Raw genomic sequence first — 25,125 nt, 5'->3', positions numbered from 1 at the left:
GTGTGGGAGCTGAGAGGCATTGCCTGCCTGACTTGCGTGGACCTTGACCGTGAGGTCTGTGAGCTCATCCTGGGACCAGGGGGTGGCATTTCTGGGCAGGCAGAATTTTCCCCCCCGGAGCCCACAGTAAGCCTCGGAGTGGTGGGAGTGAAGGGTAGAGGGGGACTGCCCTCTCTAGGCATCAGCCCTGGAAGGAGAGCTGCAGATCGGTCTGTGAGACCCAAGGAGGGAGGGGGGCCCAGCTGGTGGGCAGAGGAAGTGTGTGTGGAGACAGAGGCCGCTCTGTAACTCTCACTGTGAGGAACCCCATCCCGGCCTGGCCCTGAGCCACACTGATGGAAGCTGGGAGGGATGAGGCAGCACGGCCTCAGGGGCCCAGGCCAGGGGCCACCTGTTCAGGGAGGCATGAGCTGGGACATTCCAGGACGGGATATACTGTTCCTCCCCACAGAGCCTGGATGGCTCCTGGCGCCCCCACCCCCCAGCCCAAACTCAGCTCCTTCACCCTCTTTGAGGGTGCTCTGCAGCGGGGGCTGTGCTCAGAAGCCAGGGAGGGGAGGTCCTGGGGCAAGTACCATCCTCACACGGAGCCCCTGTTCTCCCGGGACCCACTCAGACCCTCAGGCTCGTCCTCTCCCTCCTGCTCAGCCTCTGTATCCAGCTCTGTTTCAGCACAGCCCCCTGGCAGGGGCGGGCTCGGGAGGTACTGGAGGAGCCGGCCTTCCCGCTTCATCTCCGCCAGCTCTTTGGCACAGCAGCTGGGCGTGTTGGTCTCATACGTGTCGTGGAAGGTGTTGTAGTCCACCTCATAGAAACCCTTTTCCAGCGTGAGGACCGGCGTGAATCGGTGGCCCCAGAGCACCTCGGTATCCATGTAGGAGCTCCGTGCTTGGCAAGTCATGCCTGTGGGGACAGAGGGCATGCAGATTACGAGTGGCCACCACCAGCTGTCCATCGTCTGTCCATCCGTCCATCCATCCACCATCCAGCCAGCCAGCCTTTGTTGTACCTCTACTTGGGCTAAGCTCTGCAGAGGGCGAAAGCTGGGTAAGCTAGTCCTCGCCCTGGAGGAGCTCTGGAGTGTAATAGAGGCGGAAAATTAGAAACCAATGCGCAAGATTCTGGGCTAGCTTCCTAGAGACCGGAGTGGATAATTCTGGAATAGCTAGAGCCAGGGACATGTTTCCTGAGAACAGCATTAAGGGCTAGAAGATTGAGACACAGAAGAGGCAGGAAAAGGGTTTGAACAAAGATAAATTCAGATGGAGCTAATGTAGAGAAGCAGACAGTCTTGTAGGCACCTAGGGATTGTTTTGGTTAGACACGTATGGGCAGAAGACGCTCTCTCTCTCGCTCGCGCTCTCTGGCTCTCTCTCTCTCTCTCTCTCTCTCTCACACACACACACACACACACACACACACACACACACCTTGGCTCCTTGATTTCAGCATGCTCCAATGCCTCCGTTCCCTGTCCCCCCAGCCCTCGCTGGCCTATGTTATTTTTAGGTGTTGCTTTCTCTCCAGGGAGGAGAGCAGCTTTGTTTATGGATGAGGAAGCCTCTGTGCTTGGGGTCACAGGAAAGCAGCTTGCTGATATAGAATCTTCTGGCCAAGGAAGGCACTGGCATGTGCTCTCGGGAATGAAGGAGAGGCCGGCTCCCACTTTCCAGGGTGGGCAATCTCTGGCAGCGTGCACACCAGACCCAAGGACAAGGCTGCTTCACACCCATTTGTGCTCTGGTGCTGGGTACCCCCCAGGTGCCCCCCACACCGTGGGCTTGCAGCCTGCCCCTACTCCCAGGGTGTGGCCTGGGCCGGGCCTTCCCATGCAGTGCTCCCTCTTCACTGCCCAGCAGGGACGTAGGGAGCCCAAGCAGGGCACTGACCAGCCTAGACCCAGACGGGGTATCTGCAGGCTCAGGGGCCTCAGGAAAGACACCAGGACGGGACCCACATGGGCCATATGTCCTGGAGGACTTCCTGTTCTGCTCACCCCTTGGGATGGGGCAGTGGGCCCCCCATAGCAAGAGACCCCACCTGTGTCCCTGGCAATCATCTTCGCATGCATTTGGGAAGGAAAGAAGCCCCTGGGGGTTCCAGGCACCGTGCTTTACGTATGATTCTCCATCGAATCCTCTAACTCCCCCAGCGACCCCAGGAGATGTATTATGCTCATTTGCTGAGAGTTAAGCAAGTTGCCCAGACATACACCGGCAGGTTGTGGGAGAACTGCGTTCACCCAAACTCGGCCTGAATCAAAAGCGCATGCTCGGCTCTGTAACATCGCCACCAAGCCACAGAAGTCAGGGACATAACAGATGTGGTGGGGGCTCTCCTTTCCTTATCCCAGGGTGCCCCCCTGCACTCATGGGAGGAGAGAAGGTCATTGAGACAGGGCAGGTGACCTGGGGATCATTGACCTTGAAGGATACTTAGGGAAGGGCCCAGTTCTGCTGGGTCACCACCTGATCCCTCTAAGGTAGGTGGCAGTGAAGTCATGGAGGGTGTGTAAGGCACAATTCTCCTGTTTGTTACCACATCTCTGCCCTGACCCTTCCTTTGTGGCCTCAGAGTGGTGCTCTTCCCCCAGACACTCAGCCGGTGTTCTGATCCCGAGCCCAGCACCAAGGGCAGCGTGACCTGCGAGTCCCCAGCTCTGCCACAGGCTTCCTGCCTCCTGACTGTCCTTGGCCCCAGGGGCTCCCTCAGCTGCCACCATATGCTGCCTGGCCAGGCTCCAGCTCCCAGCAGATGGCCAAGCAGCCCCCATCCGTGCCAATCCCCAGAGCCTGTTCGTACCCCCAGCCATGTCCCACAGGCTCTGGCCGAATGAAAAAGTTTGTGGAGGCCCCATCTGAGTTTCCCATGCAGCAACTACCATCCCAAAAAATGAGGAAGGCTTGTTTGGTCATTTCTGTGATTGGGCCCTGAAATTTCAGGAGGTAGTGTGGTGTGGTAGAGAACACTCTAGATTCGTAAGTGAAAGACATGACTCCAACACTGTCTCCACGAAGCTGGATGATGCAGCGTCTGTGTCTGTTAAATGGGATTGGTGGGGTCCGACAGTGTTGTTTCAGGAACCAGAAAAATATGCATCATTCCGAGCCTGAGCGAGGTCTACAAGTGCTCAGTCTACTGGGTGACCAGGAGAGAGGGCAAGAGGAAGAGAAGGAATAAGAAGCAGGGTGCAGGGTTCTGCTGGAGTGGGGTCTCGAACTTCCTGGGGTCCCACACGGAGACCTTGGCCTTGAGGAATGGTGGAAATTCTGGGCTACCAACCGCCCATGAGAGTTGGCATCTGGGCAGGGAGGTGTGGGGCTGGCTATTTAGAGGGCATTGGCTTGGGCACGTGTGAATGCTGGTGTCCTGGTTTTGGCTTGGTCCCTGTCCACTCAGCCAGCCTTCCACAGGGAAACCCAGGGACAGCCTTCTCCGGCGTGGAGGCAGCCAGACGAGCTGGACACCACCAAGTCCTACTGTGAGGAAGCCTGTGCACCCTGGTTCACTGTTTTTCTCAAAGTTATCTGATCATGGACCTCTTTTTGGGTAGACACATGCCCCAGGATGGGGTGTGACAGAGTAGCCTGTTGAAAGCAAGGGCCAGGTTGGGGCCCCCTTCCTTCACCGGCATTCTAGCTCTACGACTTGCTCTTGGACAAAAGTAGACCTATAACTTGCTGGTCTGTGCCTCTGTTTCTTTATCTGTAACCTAAGGAACGTCATCTCACCGGGAGTGGAAAGGCATTAAGTGTGACTCTCTATGTTTAAAGTTTAGAACTATGCACAGGAGCTAGAGGGTTCAGTAGACATTAACTTTTGTTATTACTCTATGTTAATTGAGTAATGATACCCCTCAGATCACAGTTAGAGATTGGGCTGGCTGAGAATCCCAGGATTCTTAGGCACCAACTTGCATCTTCCAGTCCTAGTGCCCTAAGCTCCCAGCATGTGGGAGGGTTCTGTGGCCAAGGAGGATAAAGTGTCTTACCTGTTGCCTCCACCATCCCTTCTAGAATGACCACAACTTCAAATTCCTCTTGATCCAGCTGGGCCCGAGACATCTCCCAGAAAGGGCTCTTCTCATTGATCTCATGGGAGATGATGAGTGGAGACACCAGGAAGAGACGGTCATCCCCAGTGTCGAAGCCCACGTTGATGTCCGTCTGGTTCAGGGGGATGAACTCCCCTTCTTTGGTCTGCCGGGACTTGATGAGCTTGGCGCGGATCGAGGCCTCCACAATGTGGGAGTTGCGAAGGTCCCCTACCCGGAACATGAGACAGAGCTTCTCGTCCCGCATGGAGATGACCGCATTGTTGGAGAACATGAGGGTCTCTGCTCTCTTCTTTGGCTGACTGATCTTGACAAACATGCACCCCACCATGAAGGCATTGACGATGGAGCCGAGGATGGCCTGGACCAAGAGAAGTATGATTCCCTCTGGACACTTCTCTGTGATCACCCGAAAGCCATACCCGATGGTGGTTTCAGTCTCAATGGAGAACAGGAAGGCAGACACAAAGCCACTGAGGTTTTCAACACAAGGAATCCACTCTTGGTCACCAACATGGTCCAGATCACCCCGGATGTAAGCAATCAGCCACCAAATGAAACCAAAGAACAGCCAAGTGACGGTGTAGACCATGGTGAAGACCAGCAGGTTGAAGCGCCATTTGAGGTCCACCAGGGTGGTGAAAAGGTCGCTCAGGTATCGGTAGGTTTCTTGGACGTTGCCATGGTGAACGTTGCACTTGCCACTCTTTTCCATGTAACGCTGGCGGGGCTTCTTGCCTTCCGCTAGCAAGCGAGTGCGGTCGGTGGCGATGGGGATGTAATCGCGGGCCTGTTTTGGAATCTTCTTCGGGTCCCTGGGAGTGACTCCAATCTCCATGTCCTGGTTCATAGCATTCCTAGAATCGCCAGCCATAGCTGGAATGTGTTGAGTAAAAAAAGACATCATCAGTGAAGGGGACTGTGTGGATTCATCGAAACACAAGACTTCAAGACCACACCTGCCTCTGTGCTCTCCAAGGCCCTCATCTAGTGCACAGTGGACCCGACTGCAGAGTCTTCAAGGGTAGGCACCATTTTTTAAAAAATATTATTTGCTTGTTTCCCTGGCACTTACTACAGATTCTAGCATATAATAGCAGCTCAATAGTAGTTTGTTGAATGAATAAGTATGCAGGTGCAAAATACACATGGCGTTGAAAGGATTTAAGAAATCTGGGAGCAATTCAAAAAGATGATAACCACAGTGATTTATTAATTGCCTGCTCTAGTCCATGCAATACACACAGACTGTCACTTGTTATCACAGCACCCGGCTGGAGCTGGAGCTTGATCTCCAGTAGGTAAACACTGAGGGCTCATGCATCATCTTTATTTCTAGGAGTCTCTCCCCCTCTGTCGGAATGTAGGCTCCATGGGGCACAGTGGTGTCTGTTTTGTTCCCTCATACATTATTCCAAATACCCAGTGGGCACCCCGGAACATACTGTGTACTCAAAAAGCACTTGTTGAATAAATGAATAAATAAATAAGAAAATAAATTAGAGTCCGAAAGAGGTAAGTGGTTAAGCCATACCCTGGGCCATCAGACACTTACCTGGCAGAGCGGATAGCTGGATTCTTGCTCACAGGGCCCAGAGCCTGTGCTTTTTTCTCTTTATATCTCCCTGTCTCCTTTATGTCTCAGTTCTTAGCAGCAGACAGAAAGGAAAAGGCAGTGAGTGTCTGATTCACCATGTGGTCACTCCTTCTGTCTGAGGGGGGAGTCTGTGGCTGTCTGAGCCCTTACTAATATGACAGATCCCTGTGTAGACCCACCATTAAAAATCTTGACACAGTAATTCCCTGTCCTCTAAAAAACTGAAATGGACAAGATATTAACACTCCTAAGGTTTTCAAAAGGGCCGTAAACTTCTATGTGGAATCAAACGCAAACAAATGAAAGCCAAACTCAGAGAACAGATCGGTGGTTGCTAGGGAGAGGGTATACCAGGCAAGAAAGGTGGAGAAGGTGGTCACCAGGTACAAACTTCTGGTTGTAAACTAGGTCCTGGGGATGTGATGTACGGCGTGGTAGTTAGAGTTAACAGTACCATGCTGTCTATCTGAAAAATGCCGAGAGTAGGCCTTCAAAGTCTTCATCACAAGAAGAAAATTGTAATTATATGCAGTGCCAATGTTAACTAAATTAATTGTGGTGATCATTTTGCAAAATATACGTATATCAGAGTCATTATGTTATACACCTTAAGCTACTAGAACGTCTTATGTCTGTTATCTCAACAAAATATCTCAATAAAAAATAACTTTTAAAAAAGGCTGTACCATGTTTTGGAGTCTATGCCACCCTTTAAAGAAACACCCACACACCTGGAACAGTCTGCTGTTTTTCTGATATTCCGCGCACTCCCGTTGAAAATACTTTAAGACTCTGATGCAGCCAGGAAAGACCATGAGAATCTCCACAGCTAATAAGCTAATAAGCTCCACAGCTTGCATTTCTGAGCATTCACAAGCAGGTACTGTGCTAAGAAATGTATATGCATTAGCTCATTTATATGAGCTCACAGCAAAGGTATTAGAGCAGAACGGCCACACTCCCTCCAATCTTCAGGCAAAGACGAAGCTCAAGTAGTTATGTGGCCAAGTTAAGGTTTGAATCTAGGTTTATTTTCTCCAGCCTGGGGTCTCATGGTCCCCACCACACGATGGCTTGCAGACATCCAAGTTCTGTGGCTCCTGCTTAGACTGAAGAGGTGCTCACTCCAGAAAGTTCTATGAGCTTCTGATCCGGGGGGAATTCACCTCAGAGGATGCTCTTCCTCAGCTCTTCATCTTTACAAGCAGGCTTGTCTTGATTTCACAGGCAGCCCCACTCCCGGGAAACAGGGAACCTGATAGAACCACCTGGGTGAATGTTCTATTAGCCAAGGGGAAGATTTCACCCATCGTGGAAAGTCAGATGTTCCCCGCAGACCTTTCTCTTTGCTGCCTTGGTGGTTGTGGCAATTTCAAGGTAACCTTTAAAATATTGTATTGAAGGGTCATCCGGAGGGGTGTTTGTCTCAGACGTCTCAGAATTTCCCATTCTGCACGGGGCCACCTGCTCCCCGCTCCCTCACGTGGCAACTACAAAGATAAATGAAACAAGGAGCAGGAGGCTTGGTGCTGCTTTGCAGAATCATAAACATGGTTTTGCTCTGCCCCTGGGTCCGACACTGTTTACTGAGAACTCAGGGATGCCCAAAAAGGGTGAGAAATGCTGCTACTTCCAATGCCCTGGGGGATCTTCGGGACCCCGACTATTGGGATCCAACTAGGGATCTCATGGGAGGGTTGTCCGTGGACTCCCCGAGCCACAAGTGTTGGGCAGGGCGGGCACAGTGCTGGCCAGAATGAGTCACTGGTTAGGGCAACTGGCAAAGCACATTCTCCTGCCCTCAGCTCTTCCAGAAAAATAGCTTTCCTGCCGATTTTCTGCACTCTTTCCTTCTTTATTTTTTAAAAATACTTTCATAGGTTCTCGTAGGATAAAGCCTTGCACTGTACTAGAAACAGAGAAAGGTTTTCTAGGACACCTCAGTCAAGATCTGAGAATTTTTTTGTGTCCAGCAGACAGGGAAAGGTTTCACTTAGGATTTGAAATTGGCATCCATCCTCCAAGTGTGCTAGAATCCTTGGCACAAGTGTTTCCTCGCTCAGCCCAGGCTGAGATATGGGTTCTAGCTCAGCTTCCGAGGAACGTGTTCTGTGACCCAAGCAAAAACACTGTTCATTTTCTTTGCCTCAATTTACTCTGTTGTAAACCCCAGATAATATTTTCTGCCATTCCAGCTCTGGGGGCCATTATGAGGATCTAGGAAAAGACTATATGAATGCAAACATAGATATAAGTATAAATGTGAATATATACTCATAAACTCTCCTTGAAGTGGAATTTAGTGCAATATCCCATTAATCCCTATTTTGAGGATGAAGAACGAGACCTAGAGCATCTAAGTCCAGTATCTAAAACACCAGTGGGCCACTTGCAGGGTCGGCAAGCTGACAGGTATAGACCCTCTCTGCCCCAGATTTCTTCCTAAGAGTAAATGAAATGCCCCCTCTAGAAATACTGGCCTCCGGTGCTGTGGGCCCGTGATATAAAAAGAATTTTCAAGGGCAATGGAGATGAACTTTTGAATCCGATTTTCCAGATCTGTTCTATTCATTTACGTGCCCATTCAGCATTAGTTGAGGGACTGCGATCGTCCAGCTTCTGTGATAAAAGCTGGAGATTAAGCAGGAAATAAGAGGAATGCAGACCCAGACTTCGTGTAGCTTATAGTCTAGCACCGCTCCCCTTTGAGCCCAGGACTCTGAGCAGAACCACCTATGGAGAGAGAGGCAGGGGGAAGGGCTTTGGGCTGGAGGAGGCAAGCCCGTGTGAGAGGTGCTCCCTGCTGGACCCGGGAAAGGCACCAATGGCGCCAAATCCCGTTAAAGCTCATCAAGCCTGGTTGAGGCGGATCGTCCAGACAATCTCCTGCGTCTGCTAATAGGAAGCTGGGCCCTGGAATGATTAAAACTCTTGGGAAGACGGAGCCTGAAGTCCAGCAAAGTGGTTTAAACTCTTTGATGTAGAAACACAAACGGAGAAAGAATCAAAAGAGGCAAAATCAAAGGAGGTTGTATTTTAGGTGATGCATGGGTGACTCTGACAAACTTTTCAGTGGACCCCTGTATCAGGACTTCCCAAACACCCCGCCACACACACAGTAAAGAAAGCCCTGTGCCATGGGGGTGATTTTTCTAGAAAGTAGGAGCCCGTGGACACAGCATCTTGATAGAAACTGCATTTGGAAGTTCAGCAGGGTTTCTTGAAGGGAGCACTGGGCTGGGAATCTTTTTTTTTTTTTTTTTTTTTTTTTTTTATAGAGAGAGAGAGAGAGAGAGAGAAAGGGACTCTGCAAGGGTGTGGGAGAGGAGGGGCAGAGGGAAGGGGAAAAAGAATCTGAAGCAGGTTTCATGCTCAATGCCCAGAATGAAGCCAGCTGTGGGGTTGGATCCCACTCCCCTGAGATCATGATCTGAGCTGAAAGCAAGAGTTGGACGCTTCACCGACAGAACCACCCAGGCACCCCTGGGACTCTTGTTTCAGACACAATTTTCTTACTGCGAAAATGAGGATGGCAGACATCCTTAATGATTTCTTCCTTTCTGTCTTCTATTTCTGGGTCAATGTCTGCTTCCCAGAGTTTTGGGATATGGGATGAGGCTGGGATATGGGATAAGGCTGGGGTATGGGATAAGGGTAATGGAGCAGAATATACTCCTATCTCAGACTAGGTATTTGTATGCTGTTCTATAGGAATCTATATGGCTGTACTGGTTGTTAAACTATGAACACACTCTAAGGTGGTCTCCCCAGCGCCCTCAAGGACCTTCAAGATGAGCAGGAAGTACCAAAGGTATTATCAAGGAAATACGTGCCAGGAAAGGCACACGCAGGATGGCAGAACTCAAAGATGCTCCCATAATTCCTGCCTCCGGAACTGGGGATAGGATACCACTCCCATGATGCGCCTACGGCACGGCACAGCTGGCTTGAAGAAAGGGAGACTGTCTGGGGTGAGCCAGACCTAATCAGATAAGCCCTGAAGGGGACTGGGTTTTCCCTGAAGCAGGAGATTGGCATTAGGAGAGGACTGAAATGAGAGGGAGAGGCTCTTCGCTAGCTCTGGAGATGGAGAGGGACAGGTGGCAAGGAACTTGGGGACCTCTAGGAGCTGACAGCAGCACCCCCGCCTTAACAGCCAGCCAGGAAACAGGGACTTCCTCCTCTGATCTCCAAGACCTAAATTCTGCCACAACCCCAGGAGTGTGCAGCTTGCTGACACCCGGATTTTAGCCTTGTTAGACCCTGAGCAGAGAACATAGTCATCTCATGCCTCGGCTTCTTACTTCAGAATCCTGAGCCAAAAACTGGGTTTTGTTCTGCGCCATTTAGTCTGTGGTCCTTTGCCAAGGCACAAATAAAAGTCTAACAGAATAGAAGGGGGGAACCAGGTAATAAATAGGAAAGCTGACTCTGGCATGAGCGCCCATCTTCCAATTTCACCCTGAGCTGAGGGAATTCCGGAGAAGTTATTCCTCTAAGCCTCAGTTATTTTTCCTGCAAAATGGGGATCATGACGGTGCCAACCAAGGAGGGTGCCACGAAGACTGAAGGAAGGCGCATGCGCAGTGCTGGCCGAAGCCAGTGTTCACTTTCCACCCAGGGCTGGAGTTGTGGGGTGGGGCGGGGAGGTTCAAGCAGTTCAGGGGCTCCTATTGTGGGTCAGCATCCTGCTTCCACGGCCTCATTTACTCCACGGGGAGGCACCGTCTTATTCCACGAAGAGGGAAACTGGGGGAGAGCTTAGATAACTTGCCCACAGTCATGCAAGGGCTGCGGGGATGCTCTTTAGAACCCGCAGTGGTTGCAATGGACAGAACTGCTGCTGGGAGAGGAGTTCCCAGCTGTGCCTGAAGAACTTTCTAAGAACTGTCTCACCTGTGGTCCTTCTACGCAGAGGCAGAGGCTGTTCCGGTGCTAAGATTCTGGTGAGGCCGGATCCTCTGCTCCACTCCTCCTGGGTCAGGATGAGCCGCTTCCCTGAGCCCGGAGGCAGGAACCCAATGAAGAGGAGGAGGGAAGGTGACCATGACAGGGGAGCCCCGGTGCAGCAGGGATCTGTGAGTCCCTAGAATTGGGGGTAGGGGTGCCTGGGGCATGGGGTTGGGGTTTCCCGGGGAGTCCAGCACAACCGTTGGGGGAACCCCAGCATCCCCCCCTTTTTTCAACAGCCCACCTGAGGACAAAATGTTGGAAACTGCAATTCTGACCTCTGCCTTATAGTTTCCTGCCGGCTGTCACAGCTGCCCTTTCTGATGGTGGAACCAGCAGCTGGAGAGGCCTGGAGGGTCCAGGGGAGAGCAAGACCACATAGGCTCCTGGCCCAGAAGCTCATGTCCGAGCCCTGTTTTGCCAAGGAAGTGTCATCCGATGGCCCCAGCCCCCAGAACCTATGTCCAAACCACACTAATGGGCTGGCTCTGGCCAGGGGGTCAGTCCTAATTTCCTGGCTTTTGAAACTACCATCCTTTAAAAAACAGGACAAACAAAAACACCCCCCCAAAAAACTCCAAAAAACAACCTTAGTGCATTTTGAGGTCTAATGGCTGAAGAGATCAAGAGTAAGAAATCTTTAAAAAGCCATCGGCTATTTTCTTTTAAAGCCCAGTCATTTTGCAACTACTATTTGTTCTTATCAACTTGGATGGGAACTTAGTCTTTAATTCCTGGATGTTTGGTGGTTTTATTTTTTGAACCCAAGTTCCGAAACTCTCTGGATGATAGCACATGGTATATTAGGTGTGCAAGCCCATTGAAAACTGCAACACACAGATTCCTTCCCTCCTTCCCTCCCTCTTTCCTTCCTTCAATCAGTGAACACCTGCCATGACCCCCCCCGCCCCCGCCCACTCCCCCCCATCTCCCCCAGTCACTGCAAGTTCTACTCTGCTGGGCCCTAGGGGCAGGAGGAGGTAGAGCAGCACTTCTCCAGCTCTCTTGTGCTTTCCAGTCACAGAGAGCTTGTGAAAATTCAGATTCTGATTAGGTTGGTCGGGAGCACTCGGAGTCTGCATTTTATCAAAGAGCTCCCAGCCGTGTCAAGGCTGCTGGTCCTCTGAGTAGCAAGGCTTCTCCACTGTGGGTGCACATTGCAATCAGCCGGGAGCTGGACCCCATGCTGACGCCTACGCCCCACACCAGGAGCCCCCGGCCCCGGGGATTCTAATAACAACTGATACTGGGTACCATGGCTGTATTTTCTGCTGTGGGGGAGTCCCGGTTGGGTGGGGACACACAGGTGAATGGTCAGTGCAGTAGAGAGTGACGGAAAAACCAAGACTGAGTCCTTACTTTGGCCTCACCAGGGCGGGTGAGGAAGGGTCAGGAAAGACTTGGTAGAGAAGGTACGTGGTGAGTGCGGTGAGGGGACCCTCTTGCCGTGAGACGCTCATGTACCAAACGCCTGTTACGTGCCATCTCTGTGCTAGGTGATATTTATGCATTGTCCCACTGAAGGCTCAAATAAGTCTGCCTCTGAGGTTATTGGTCCCTGAGGCTGTCAGAGGAACTGAAATGCCTGACCCAGGAGACTGTCAGAGGGACACACGCCTGGTCGGAGCCATGATTCAGCTCATGATTTGCTGCCATGTTGCCTGACGTGCCCAGGCTGCCTGGAGCCTTTTCCCTTTTCCTCCTGAAGGGGCTGTACCTTCCAGAGTACTTGCCTTCAGAGTGCTTCCTGCTGTGGCTTACAGCGGATCCTTGATTTTTCTAATAATGGCAACATTTGCCCCTCAGAGGCACTGAATTACTCCAAGGAGAGAAAAATGTCCATATGTCCTGGCTAAGACCTGTTCAGGTGTAATCCCCGAATGCCTCTTCCACTCCCAGAAATGTCTGTGTTGATGAATGGATAAAGAAGATGTGGTGTGTATATACAATGGAATATTACACAGCCATAAAAAAGAAATTTTGCCATTTGCAATGATGTGGATGGAACTGGCGGGTATTATGCTAAGTGAAATAAGTCAATCAGAGATTGATCTTACTCTTATGTGGAATTTAAGAAACAAAACAGAGGAGCATAGGGGAAGGGAGGGAAAAATAAAAGAAGACGAAATCAGAGAGGGAGAAAAACCATAAGAGACCCTTAATTATAGAAAACAAACTGAGGGTTGCTGGATGGGGCTGGATAGATGTGGCAACTGGGTGATGGACATAAGGAGGCACATGATGTAATGAGCTCTGGGTATGATATAAGACTCCTAAACTGAGGGCACCTGGGTGGCTCAGTGGGTTAAAGCCTCTGCCTTCAGCTCAGGTCATGATCCCAAGGTCCTGGGATCGAGCCCCGCATCGGGCTCTCTGCTCGGCGGGCTTCCTGCTTCTGCCTCTCTCTCTGCCTGCCTCTCTGCCTACTTGTGATCTCTGTCTGCCAAATAAATAAATAAAATCTTAAAAAAAAAAGACTCATGAACTGATCTCTACCTCTGAAACTAATAATACACTATATGTTAATTGAGTTTAAATCTTTTTAAAAAGGGAAGAAAAAAAAAGAAAAATAGAAATGTTTGTGTTTGGACAATATGGCCCCTTACAAGGAAGAGACAAGTACCCAGCAGCCACGGATTCCGCTAAGAGCAATTCTCCTTTACCTGTTTTTTAATTCCAATATAAGCTCTTCTTAGACCTTCATTTTCAGATTTGTGATAGGGAAAAAGATTTCGAGAGATATAATTCTCTTTATTCTGGGTAAAGCAATTATATGAACACATAATTATAATCAGAACTTACTCTGGCTTTTGGGAACACAACAGGGAGTGATGGGGACAGAGGTGACGTGAGCCAAGCACACATGCTCTCCTGACCGAGGCCACTACTGTCCAGCCAGAGCTCAGGGCTGCCACGCAAGAATGTGGAGCTGCTGTGGTAAGACCTTCCTCTCTCTTTTTCCAGAAAAGCTAGAAGGAAAGACTTTTAAACCTGAAAAGATTTTTTTTCAACACTGACCATTAATTCGACCATTTTTGAACCAGTGAGTTTATCAAAGAAAATATGTCTGCGAGTCCGAGTCAGTCTGTCGGCTGCCAATGTACACTTCAGGGGTCCTGGGTCGGAGATAGGCTTTTTCCTCACATGGACAAGTTGGACTGGACTTGGAGTTATGCTGAGCATGGTGTGAAGAGCTGTGGTAGCACCAAAAAGTTCTCCACGCTAATCGGTCTTCCATGAACACAACCTGTCAGCCTGAGCATAAAGGACGCCGGAAGGCCACCCCAGGACTCATACTATAGCAAAGAGAGGAGTATGTGGGCTTCTCCCCCGGTGCCCACTAGTCTGGTTCCCATGGTCCTAACAAGCCCTGTCTCATCACCCACAGCCTTGTTCTCTGCAGTTGCCTCCATTGGGCAGACAGCTGTCATGACCCTCCTGCTTTCCTACAGTGCATCTTCTGCTAGCAGCCTTGTCCTTTCCAGCTGCACACTTTGCAAGCATGCTGTCACCGGTAGAATCCTAGACAAGCATCACAGACCTCCCTTTCCATCATGGTGGAAGTGGTTCTCAGCAGGGAGAAATTTCTGACTTTAAATGCATCAAAGAAGGTGGAAGGAGCTCTCTCCCCAGAGGAGGGCTATAAGAACAGGAGCATGGGTCCGGTCACCTCCCAAGCTCATTTCTGGCTCAGATGTAATGACTGCTGACCCCCAGGGATTAGGAAATCTTTGGATAACAGGACTGTGAGGCTCTGACACGAGTAGGGTCAGACCATGGGTGCTGGTCTTATGCCCAACATGTTCCTCAGTCTCAGGGGCCCACAAGGGCTTGGGGAATGCATACTCGTAGCTCGGCTCCAAGCTGAATGCCCAATGAAGGGGACTCTGGAGAGACTGGCCACAGCCAAAGTGAAATTTGGCACCCCTCTGTCTGGAATGCAAGGATCTCCCATGGCTATGTGACAGCGGGGCGGGCGGGGGTGGGGGGTGGCGAGCGCCAGGAGCAGGGTGAAGGGCTTTCATTGGAACGTGGAGCCAGGGACAGGGTTGTTGGAAGAATGGACTTTGTCAGATAGGACACTTCATCACCACAGCTGTCCTGGCACACCATGTCCCTGAGGGCTTAGCTGCGAAGGCCACTGCAAGGGAGCTGCTGTGTCAGGTAGACGAGGAGGCTGCTGAGGGACCCCTACATGGCCCAGCTCACACTGCCCCTTCCTGGGGAGCGCTCGAAGTTGCACGCATCTCCCCAGCCCAGGCATCCCGGCCTCCACCCCAGGGCGGCCTTGGTCCCTCTGAGGGGCGCCCTTGAATCTGGCCCCTCCGCATGAGTGGGAATGGTATTTAGACTCTGTTCCCCAGAGTCCCTCAGCTGTCCCCAGGTTTGAGTCAGAGACACCCTGCCAGGAGCAAGCCCTTTCGGGAACATCTAGCCCACCCGTGCAGCTTTCCTGATGCCCTTTACTCCTTCTGGTATTGTTCTAACCATGAGTTAAGTTTGTTGGATGTAGCTGGTCATGCTGACTTCTTGTTTTTCTTTGCCGAGTAGCCCGGGAAGAGAAATCTGTGTGTGCGGTGATGGGAAGAGGCACGTTGTTTATGTTAACTCCATCATTTCAACAACACCATAGAGTAAGATCAATCACAGGTAAGGAGGTGGAGAGTCAGGGAAGGCGGGGTGGGGGCGTGTGGAGTGGGGGTTAGGGAGCGAAAGTCACGTGACCCCAGAACAGCCCATCTCGCTTTGTGCTGCCTGGTGCTGACCCGCAGAGCCCTCGCTCTTCCTCTGTCCCACCTGACATCCATCCAAGTCCAGGGCACCAGACAGTGTGATCTTAGTTCTGAAGTATAATCCTGACCTTCCTGCCCACTTAGCTTGCCCTGAATTACACATTGCTGCTGCAGTCCCGACCCTGGGTCTCCTTCCTATGTAAGAAATGGAAATATCCAAGGGAATCCTAATGTGAAGGAAATAGTTCCCATTGTTTCAGGAAAATAATGGCATGAGGTACTTGGTTCCCTAACCTGCCTTGTTCCAGGCTAGGAGGTATGAAACAAAGCAGTGTTATTATTATATGGAATTGTGATGGAAGAGTAATGGAAATTGGCATCTCTGTTCGGGCTCTTTCAGAATTGGATGGGCTCATGAAAATCCTATAATATGAATCCCACTTTCTAGTGGGAGAGCTGTGGCTTACCCAGGACACACAAATGTTGCTTTACTCACTGCCAAGGTGATGACACGATAGATGTAAGAATACTGACTGTGAAGATTTATGTAGTATAAACACCGACAAATGCAACAATGGGCCAAATGGGTGACCTTGACTTTTCTGGCTCTGCCGTGAAGGGGGCCAGTCAATGTCAGCAGGGGCCCCAGAAGATGAGTCTGGGGCCTTCAAAGCCTTGGGCAGCCCAGACAAGGGAAGGTAACTAGCTGCTCACTCAAACTGTGTCTGTGGAGGGTTTGGCACCACAATTCTAAGGAAGTAATAAAACCTCATGCATTATTTTATGGTATCTGCAGAGAAACACATGCTCTATCAGAAGGGCTGCAGACTAATCCCATGCTTGCTTTGTCATGAAAGAAACAAAAATACCATGCTTGCTTTGTCATGAAAGAAACAAAAATACTGACACTTCACAATAAAGATAAAAAGCAAAGAGAGAAGGATTAAATCGTGTTTCACTCAAGAGCTTTTTTTTTTTTTTTTTTTTTTGGAAGACCGAGTTCTTGTCTGAAAACAGGAGCCAACAGATCTGGCATTTGTTGGTGGAGTTCAGTTCTTTGGAGAAAATACAGAGACAAAAAGATCATTCTAATGGTACTTAAAAGATTTATTTGAATATATTTAAGGGAGTCCAAATATATCCAGCAATTTTTAAAAGGGCAAAATTAGGCCTAATTCAGGGTATGGAATACAGATTTGAAAGTCTTACTCATGTCGTGAGTACCTTTCCAGCAACTTAACATTTCATATGGTGCCTAATGATTGAGCAGGGCCTCTATGGAGCCGGTCTGAAAGCTTGTGACTGAGGTTCCCAACCTGCGTGGCTCTCATTTGTGTAAGATGGATTATTTCATGGCCCTCCCTGGCAGGCTGCTGTGGGCTACCCGAGGGCTCCTGATGTCTGTTCTTCCTAATACTCAGCCATGGCTTACTGGCCACAGTCCCAATTCACCCACCCAGCCCCTTGCGGATGATGTATGAAAAATCATGAGTAAAAGGGCATGAAAATCAAATTAATTCATTTTCCATTTTCCCCACATTTGTATCTGTCTATCCAGTACTTTTCCTTTTCAAGCCTGCTATCTCTTTGAAAGCGAGCTGCATAGTTATGATACATTCTCTTCATTGTAACCCTGCACTGTGAGTATGTATTCTGCATTAAATAATAAAGGAGATTAATAATTAAATCAAAGTGAAAAACCACTTGTTTCCTGCCTACAGCCCAAGGGACAGATTTCCTGGTCTGGTGCCAATTTATCAATGATGATTAGAGCCTAGCAGGTCGAGAGATACAGAGAAGATGGCAACGAGAAAGCAGGCTATTGTGACTATGAATGTACTTATGTACAAATGAAAAAGACGGGATGGTGATAGAAGGTGAGTGAATGGGGAGAAAAGACCAGAGAAACAGGGCACAGCATGTAAAATGACAGTAATTGGAGTTGAAACCTTTTGGGGGCTCACCCTACACCAGATTGCATTCTAAATGCTTTATCTATATTAACTCATTTAGTCATTTCAGAAAAGGCATGAGATGGGTACTGTTTCCCCCATTCTACAGATGAAGAAACTGAGGCACAAGGGAGGGTGAGCCCACTGTCCCAAAGCTGGTGTTTGCATGGATTAAAACCCAGGCGAACTGGCTCTAGAGTCACTCTCCAAGTCTAAGGACAAGAAAAAGAGAATGTCCCAAATGCTCCAATAAAGAGGAATGAGACAAATCTTGTGGGAGAATGAATAAACAGGAAAAGCCAGTGAGAGTAAGAAAAAAATAAAGTCAAAGAATTGAGAGTGAAAGCAGGTCAAGAAACAAAGGTTGGAAAGAAGACAAAGTGAAAGTCAGTGGGGCATCAGAAATGAGTATCGGGAAGAAGAAAAGAAAGAACAGAGAATGGGATTTATCAAAGGGATTATGTCACTGGGCATTACGACATTGGGCGTACTACAGACTCCTCTCCTTTGCTGTCTTAAATAACCTTCTCCACGCCTTCTCAAGGTAGGTGTTCTTATACCCATTTCACAGAGGGTAAACTGAAGGTCTGAGAAACTAAGTGCTATGTCCAAGGTCGCACAGTTAGTTCATCGCAGATCAGAAAGAATTGTTGTTAATGACAAAATGTCGATGCAAGAAATCAAAGAGTAGCTAAACAAGTGAAGAAATATACTATGTTCATAGACTGAAAGATTCAATACAGTGAAGATGCCAATTCTCCCCAAACAGAATATTCAGGGTTGACACGATTCCTATCAAAATCCCACAAGATTTTTTTTGTAGATGTAGAGAAGATTGTTCTAAAATTTCTATGGAAAAGGAAAGGAATTAGAATAGGTGAAACAATTTTGAAAAAGAAAGAAGTAGAAGAAATCAGTCTACTGAATTTTAAAACTTATATAGCTAAGTCTATGTGGTAATGGAGGAGAGATAGACACATAGATCAATGGAGCAGAACCCAGAAAAAGACCTTCACAAATACACCCAAGGAGTCTTTGACAAAAGTGCAAAAGGGATTCAATGGGAGAAAGATCGTCTTTTTAACAAATGGCACCAGAGCAATTCGATATCCACAGACCAAAAAATGAATTTGACTAAGTCTCAAGCCTTATATAAAAATTAACTCAAAATGAGTCATGCACTTAAATGTAAATGATACAGCTATACAACATTTATGGGGGGGAAACCTGAGGGAACCTTCAAGATCTTCGAGATCTATGGCAGGCAAAGAATTCTTATACTTGACACCAAAAACCTCATCCATAAAAGGGAAAAATTATAAATTGAACCCCATCAAAACTAAAAGTGTTTGCTGAAAAAGACCCTCTTAAGATGGAAAGACAAGCTCCGGAGTAGGAGACAATGTTTGCACACCATGTATATGACAAAGATTGGTACCTCGCATCTTTATGGAATGCTCAAGATCCAACAGTAAAACAAACAATCTAATTAGAAAATGGGTGTAAGACATGAAAAGACATTTAGCCAATGACAGCATACGGAGAGCAAACGAGCATGTGGAGAGAGAGTCAATACATCAGCCATTAGGGAAATGCAAAACCAGGATGAGATATATTGCACACTTACCAGCATGGCTACAATGAAAGATAGTGACAACACCACATATTGGCAAGGATGTAGTGAAAAAGAATCACTCCTACATTGCTGATAGGAAGGTAAAGCAATGTGTCAGTTTCTTAAAGAACGAAACATAGTTACTGTGTGAACCATTGATTGCACTTCTGGGCACTTATCCCAAAGAAATGGAAACTTAAGTTCATGGAAAACCCACTATACACGTATTTAGAGCAGCTTTAATCATAGAAGCCTCAAACTGGAGACAACAAGCATGTCCTTCAAGGGGTAAAGGTTGGACAAATTCAATAACCACACCAAAATAGCACACACACACACACACACACACCCTTGGATGAATCCCCAGAGAATTATACTGATTGAAAAACCCAAAGGTTATATACCTGTGTTTCTATATATATCACCTTCTTGAGCTGACAAACTGTAGAAGGGAGAACAGATTCATGGCTGCTGGGGGCTAAGGAAGAGGTCAGAGAGGAGGGAAGTAGATTTGGCTCTAAAAACAGGGCAACACGAGAGATCCTCGCTGTGATGGAAATGTTTTACTGCATGAACATTTAAGAGAAAGAATCAGGATGTGCACACAGATGGAGGGAAGGACCAGAGCAAGCAGAGGCCAGTCTCAGGGCCTCCTGGGGCTCCCTCCGTGGGCTCCCTTCTCTCTTGGTGCCTCGCTGCTTTTTTGAACCCCCTTGGGAAGCCTTCCCTGGTTCTCCCTGGCCTCCATTTGGCCCCTCTGCCTCTGTGCAATGGCTCTTCTCTCTACTTCTATAACTTATCCGTGGGCACATCTGCTTTCCTCAGTCAGTCCTTGGAGAGAGCTCCAAGGTCGGGCAGGCGGGGTGTGTAAAAGACCCAATCACGTAACACAGATTCAGGACCCAATCCCGTAACACAGGTTCAAACACACGGTCTGGTCTGTGGTAGGAGCTCCATCACCATCTTTCAAGGAATACGTGAGTGACTTTGAGTCCAAGGAAGGGCACTTTCTGAAGTGACTCGAGCACCCTGACTAGGGCTGTGAGGCCTGCATACCTTGCTGTTCGGGATAGCCCAGGGCTGCTGGATGGGCATAACCTTTGTCTGTCAGGGTCTCTTGGGCCCGGGCACCGGCAGGATCTTGTATCCCCACTGGACAGCTGCCTTCCTGGAGCAGAGGCAATACCTTTGTCCCTGTGGCTCCTGTGCCTCTCCTCCTGGCCAGACTCTTGAACATCAAGCTCTCAAACCCGCCATCTTGGAAGGGACAGACTCTGAGAGCAAAATGCACAGGACACAGGGTCCCCCAATAGCATTTCTCTGCTGTAGTTGCCCTCACTCCTTTTCCTTTATGAGCAGCAAGAGAGAAGGCAGGACGATGGCATTAGAGCCCATCACAGAGCCTACGTGATATTCAGGTAAGGGTCCTAAAATGTGAGAAGAGGACATTGCGATGGGTGCACACCTGGGCCTCCACCAATCGACTCACAAGAGAGAGGAAGGAGATTCTGAAAGCTTGTCATGATCTCTCCTCCCTCCCCTGTTCATGTATTTCCCTTTTGACTCCCCTTCTCTGACCCCTAGCCCCCCTGGCCACCAAATGGGTTGACCCTCAGGGACGAGGAAGTTCCGTGGCCACCTGACAGACTGGTCCCAGTGATTCCCAACCTTTGCCCCTCAGCCCTCTTTGGGATGGAATTATAATGGAACTTAACATTCACACACCAGCCAGGAGCTCCAGGGTCATGTGTTAAAGGTTTGGCTCTGACATTTAACTTAACACAGTTGTTGGCAAGAGCTGCTGCCATCCGGGGCTCTGCAGACTAGAATAGCTCACTTATCAGAATGTCAAGGTAGGAGGAACTAGATAAGCCTGGGGCACTGGCAGGGGCCATGACTCTGGCCCTCAACAGCCAGGCAGCCAGGGTCTCAGGAAGGGCCTGCTGTCCCATTGGTTTTAAAATAATCTCAGAGAAAGCCACCCTCAAGTGTCCTAGAGAAATACACTCAGATATATTTTTTTTAAATGCCACACTGCACATGCTTCTCGTCTTGAGGAAAAACAGAAAACTTCCTCCATGGGCTGACAACTGTCTCCACAAAGCACATCTCATGATGGACCCTCTCTTGGAAAGGCTGCCAGCTCCCCGTGGCCAGTCTGTAGCTCGGACGCAGTGAAAAGTTGAATCTGAAAATGGCTCCTTTGAACCACCTCGTGGACTCCTCCTTTCTCTCCATGGTATATCCCCAACACCCACGCCGGCCACTCCAGCCTAAATGTTTGAGCAGAATTGCACAGAAAACGTAAGCTTTGGCGCTCATGCTCCCAAGTGGAAAAGCATTATCCTGCCCCAATGATCCCGTTCCAAGGTTTTCCCAAATTATGTACTCCTGCCACATGCTAAGCGATCAAATAAAGGACCGTGAAACTGATTTAAAAACAAGAAACAGAAGTAGATATCATTTCCAAGGATGTGAGTGTCACCTACACCCATGTGTGGCTTGGCCCACAGAAGGCAGTGGGAGCGTGGTCCTTCACAGGGCAAGTGGGAAGTGGGGAAGGGGGCACTTGAGTTGTCCCTTCCCTGCTGTGGGGTTAACTCTCACACAGGTGATTCCAGCAGCGCGAGAGTTTCTGTGTCCCTGGCTGAGAACCCCAGGCAGGCACTGACAGACAGCCCCCCGGGGATCTTGCCTGCGGGGGACAGTAGGGCAGAGAGAACATCTGTGACAGAGCCACACTGACGTTTCTGCTGGACCCCCAGTGGAAGAGCTTGGCTCTGCTCACGATGAGCCCGCAGACTCAGGGCGGGGGGTACCCATGAGAGACTTCTCCCTGGGGAATCCCAGTAAGCTTTGACTTCATCCTCAGGGAAGAAAGCCGTTTCTGGGACAGCCCCAGCCAGCTTGAGGGGCCAGCCCCTTCTCTCTGCTCACGGGTCCGCCTGTCCTCTCCTCCAGGGGCACAGCTTGCTGGATGGAGCTCACTCATTCTCTCTGTACTGTGGGTGAGCTCCTTTGAGGAGTTCCTTCAGGCGGATGCTGCCTGTGACATGGACCAGTGGGTGACAGTGGCTTTTGGAGAGGACAGGAGAAATCTGTGTGAGTGGTCCCTTGCCAGTCACCGAGCTAGAGAGGCTATCTGGAATGTGGCTGGGGGGACCTAGGGGGGATTGTCTTTCCCTGGAATGTGCAGACGAGCTCCCTACATGGCGTTGCCCCTTTTGGTGGCAGCCCTGGTGCTGTTTGGATCATCTAGGCTGTTGTAATAATTTATTATCAACCTCATAATTAATAAACAGAACCCAACAAGTAATGAACACTTAATAAACGCTCCAACACATTCCTTCCAAGGTAAAAGAAGGTTTTCTTTTTCTATCCTTAGGCTGTAAGTCTCTCCTCTGTGAACTTAGTTTCAGATTGTTTGGGTCCAGGGTAGTATAGGGGGTGGGATGAGGTGAGGGGGAGGCTGGGAGGAAGGGCGGGAAAAGCAGTGGATGGAAGCAGCAGCAATCCCATCACATACACCGAACGCCCAAGTTCAACAGTCAGCATTCAATAAATGACCATTTCTTTGTATTATTGCCAAAAAGCAAAGTGAGGCCATCTCGAGGCAGATCAATAGTTTAAAACCTCAGGCAGTACGACCAAGCTTTTCGTGCCAGGGCCCAACCAAGGGCCTTTCCCTCTCCCTCCCACGCCATCCACCCTGCTAGGTCCTTCCACGAGATTCTAGGGCGTCCCAGGATCTCATCCAGCCAGCTGATGGGATTTACACCCAGCTTGGGTTTGAGAAGGTCAGCGCACCTTTCAGGGTTAGTGTTTAAGAGTGAAAAAAGTCTGGCTTTGAAGTCAGAGGACAAGGGTTTAGAGGATGACAGCTCTGCTGCTGCTCCCGCCGGGAACTCTAAAGCTGCGGTCTCATCTGTAAAGCCGGTGAATGACCTCCGCCCCACAGGCCTGGTGTCCAGATGAACTCCTACGACCGCGTCTGGCTCAGTCCTTGGTTCCATAAATATTAGCTGTTTTTCACTGCTTCTCTCCCACATGGAAAAGTGCTTTGTGGACCAGAGTGCCCGAGGGAAAAAAAAAAAAAAAGGTATGTTTTGGAGTCAGACCCAGGTGAGAATTTCTCTTGTAAGCTGTGTACCTCCCAAAAGTTACACAGCCTCACCAAGGGGCTGTTGCTCAGCTGTAGGAAAAGGATGCAAAATCTGTTTCATTAAAAGGATCAAGAGAGAGCAAAGCACTTGGAACATTCTGACATGTGCCTGTTGATCTTCTGGTGGTGGAAAGGGGCTCTGGGAATAGTGCTGGGCTCACCTTACCGGACCCGATGTTTAGGCCAGACCCTGGAACTTGGGGGGCCAGACCCCGGTCCCACTGCCATGAGGCTGCTCCCCAGTCCTGGGAGGAGGAGGGACAACACTGTTTGATGGAAAGCAGTGATGGTTCTCCAGGGAAACACAGGGATTTGGGAGAAAGGAAATAACGATGGCCTTCCCTATCCCCTGTCCCTACCTTTGCAGCCAGGACTCCTGGCCTTTCTGAACAGTTGGAAAGATGTTTAAAAAGAGATAGGGAGGCATGCAGGAAGTGACCAGGCAGCAAGGAGGGCAGAAATAGCAAAGGCCATGTTTCCAATTTGGCCAGACATAAAAGAAAGCAAGAGTAAGCTGAGGGTCAGAGGCTCTGAGGGAGCTTGCTGTCCCTCCTCAGCCCTCTGCACCCCCCATCTGAAAGCAGAGCTGCTACCCCGGGAAAGGTGCCCCCACTCCCTACTGCCTTGGCCTCTCAGAGCAGGCAGGGGGCTTTCAGGATCCCCCCCAGGGGGGTACCCCAGCTCTGGTACCAGCACAGCATGTTTTTAGCCCTTTGAAGGCTGAACTCCCAGTGCCAAGGACACCTGTGGGCTCTGGGGAGCTCGGATTTCCCGGCTGGATGGTTGGACTTTAAACCTGCTACAGTGGTCTTAAATTAGATAAATAAGTAAGTAAGTAAATAAATAAATAAACAATAAAATTAACCCGCCCTAAGCCCTTCGCTGTCCCCATGGGCTCCCAAAGTGACAGGTGCTTGGCAAAGCTAACCGCCAGGGGCAAGGGCACTTTGGGAGTGCACACCCTGCCTTCCAAAACAGTGAGCTGGGGAGAAAAGGAAGAAGGAAAAGAAGACAACTTACTTGTTGAGATCAGAGCTTCTGAGTCCCACTGATGCTAACTTCTGGAGCTCCCTTAGAGGCGGTGCGGAGGCGCTCAGGGCCCTCGAGGGGACTCTCCGGCCCCAGCCATTACCACAGCCTCGGACTCAGCCTGGAGCTCCTCCCTGTCGTGGGGTCCTGCGGCTGGAGGCTCCTAAGGCATCCTGTCCCTTCCCTAGCCAGCCCCTTCAGTCACTCCCTTCCTTCGGTAGCGGGAGGCTCTGCTCACGCTCGCACTCTCCCTCTCTCTCCCTCGCTCTCCCTCGCTCTCCCTCGCTCTCCCTCGATCTCCCCCTCCTCCCCTCCGCCCGCTTCTCTCTCCCGGCTCTCTTCCCCTCCGGCCCCAGTACAAAGGACTCTCCCTGTAATAATGTGTAATAACCCACTTAAAGGGCCCAGGGTAGAGGTGGGAGGGGCTGGGGCGGGGCGGGGGAGGGGGGCGGGCTGTCGGGACTCCGTAGGTTCTGAATGAATAGGGTCCCGGCGGGGGAGAGAGGACCGGAGGAGAGGAGCGGGAGGCTCTCCCCGCGCCCCCCGCGCCCCGTCCCTGCTACACCTGCCTGGGCTGGTGGTACTGCGGGTGCTTCTGGCCTTGCAGAGGCCAAGGACAGAGATGTGTGCAAGCGTTCGTGTGCGCGTGTGAGCGTGCACCTGTGTCCGTGTGAGCGCCCCCGTGTTTCGTGGGTGCGGTGGAGTAGATAGAAAGAAGGAAGAAACTGGAAGGCAGAAATATGGGGTCAGAGCCTTGGACGGGCTGCTCAGTCACTCTGCGCTGTTGGATTCCCCGTGCCCTGCCCCCACCCCGGGTCTCGTGGTCCCTGGGGTCTGGTCGGAGACAGACCTGGTCTGAAGCTCCCAGGGCTCTCCACTCACCCCCTCAATGTCTTCTCCAGGGGCACGTGACCCTTGGCTGGGTAGGAAGAGCAGGAAATGCTCCCCCCACCGCTCAAAGAAGTCTCCCAGGGAAGGAGAGCTACTGCCCCAGTGCCTACCTAGGCTGAGTGGAGTAGAGCATCTGCCTTCC

The 25,125-nt window shown here is 50.1% G+C and overlaps 1 protein-coding gene across 3 annotated transcripts; it reads right to left on the bottom strand.

The window, feature by feature from the left end:
• Positions 1-524: 524 nt before the first annotated feature.
• On the bottom strand, positions 525-24,370 carry KCNJ5 (potassium inwardly rectifying channel subfamily J member 5). 3 transcript variants are annotated; one of them, XM_032868910.1, is made up of 3 exons: positions 24,084-24,370; positions 3,992-4,930; positions 525-903 (listed from the first exon to the last, which is right to left on the bottom strand). In XM_032868910.1, exons 2-3 carry the CDS (start codon positions 4,926-4,928, stop codon positions 581-583), a joined length of 1,260 nt encoding a protein of 419 aa, XP_032724801.1. In that variant the 5' UTR covers positions 4,929-4,930; positions 24,084-24,370; the 3' UTR covers positions 525-580. The 3 variants fall into 3 exon arrangements, with proteins under 3 accessions (XP_032724801.1, XP_032724802.1, XP_032724803.1); XM_032868911.1 differs by lacking the exon at positions 24,084-24,370 and adding an exon at positions 6,338-6,572; XM_032868912.1 differs by lacking the exon at positions 24,084-24,370 and adding an exon at positions 5,610-5,696.
• Between the last annotated feature and the right edge of the window lie 755 nt (positions 24,371-25,125).

The sequence above is a fragment of the Lontra canadensis genome, unplaced genomic scaffold (assembly GCF_010015895.1).
Source record: "Lontra canadensis isolate GAN:19392208 unplaced genomic scaffold, GSC_riverotter_1.0 scaffold36, whole genome shotgun sequence".
In the NCBI taxonomy this organism is placed as follows: Eukaryota; Metazoa; Chordata; class Mammalia; order Carnivora; family Mustelidae; genus Lontra; species Lontra canadensis.
The sequence above is the reverse complement of the archived record's forward strand: the minus strand, read 5'-3'. Positions and strand labels throughout refer to the sequence as shown.

What these genes read in the sequence shown, in the direction of transcription:
- KCNJ5 (XM_032868910.1), bottom strand. Translation starts at nt 4,928, where the DNA reads ATGGCTGGCGATTCTAGGAATGCTATGAACCAGGACATGGAGATTGGA. An exon ending in AGGGATGGTGGAGGCAACAG is followed by an intron (nt 904 to 3,991) that starts GTAAGACACTTT and finishes CTGTCCCCACAG; the next exon opens with GCATGACTTGCCAAGCACGG.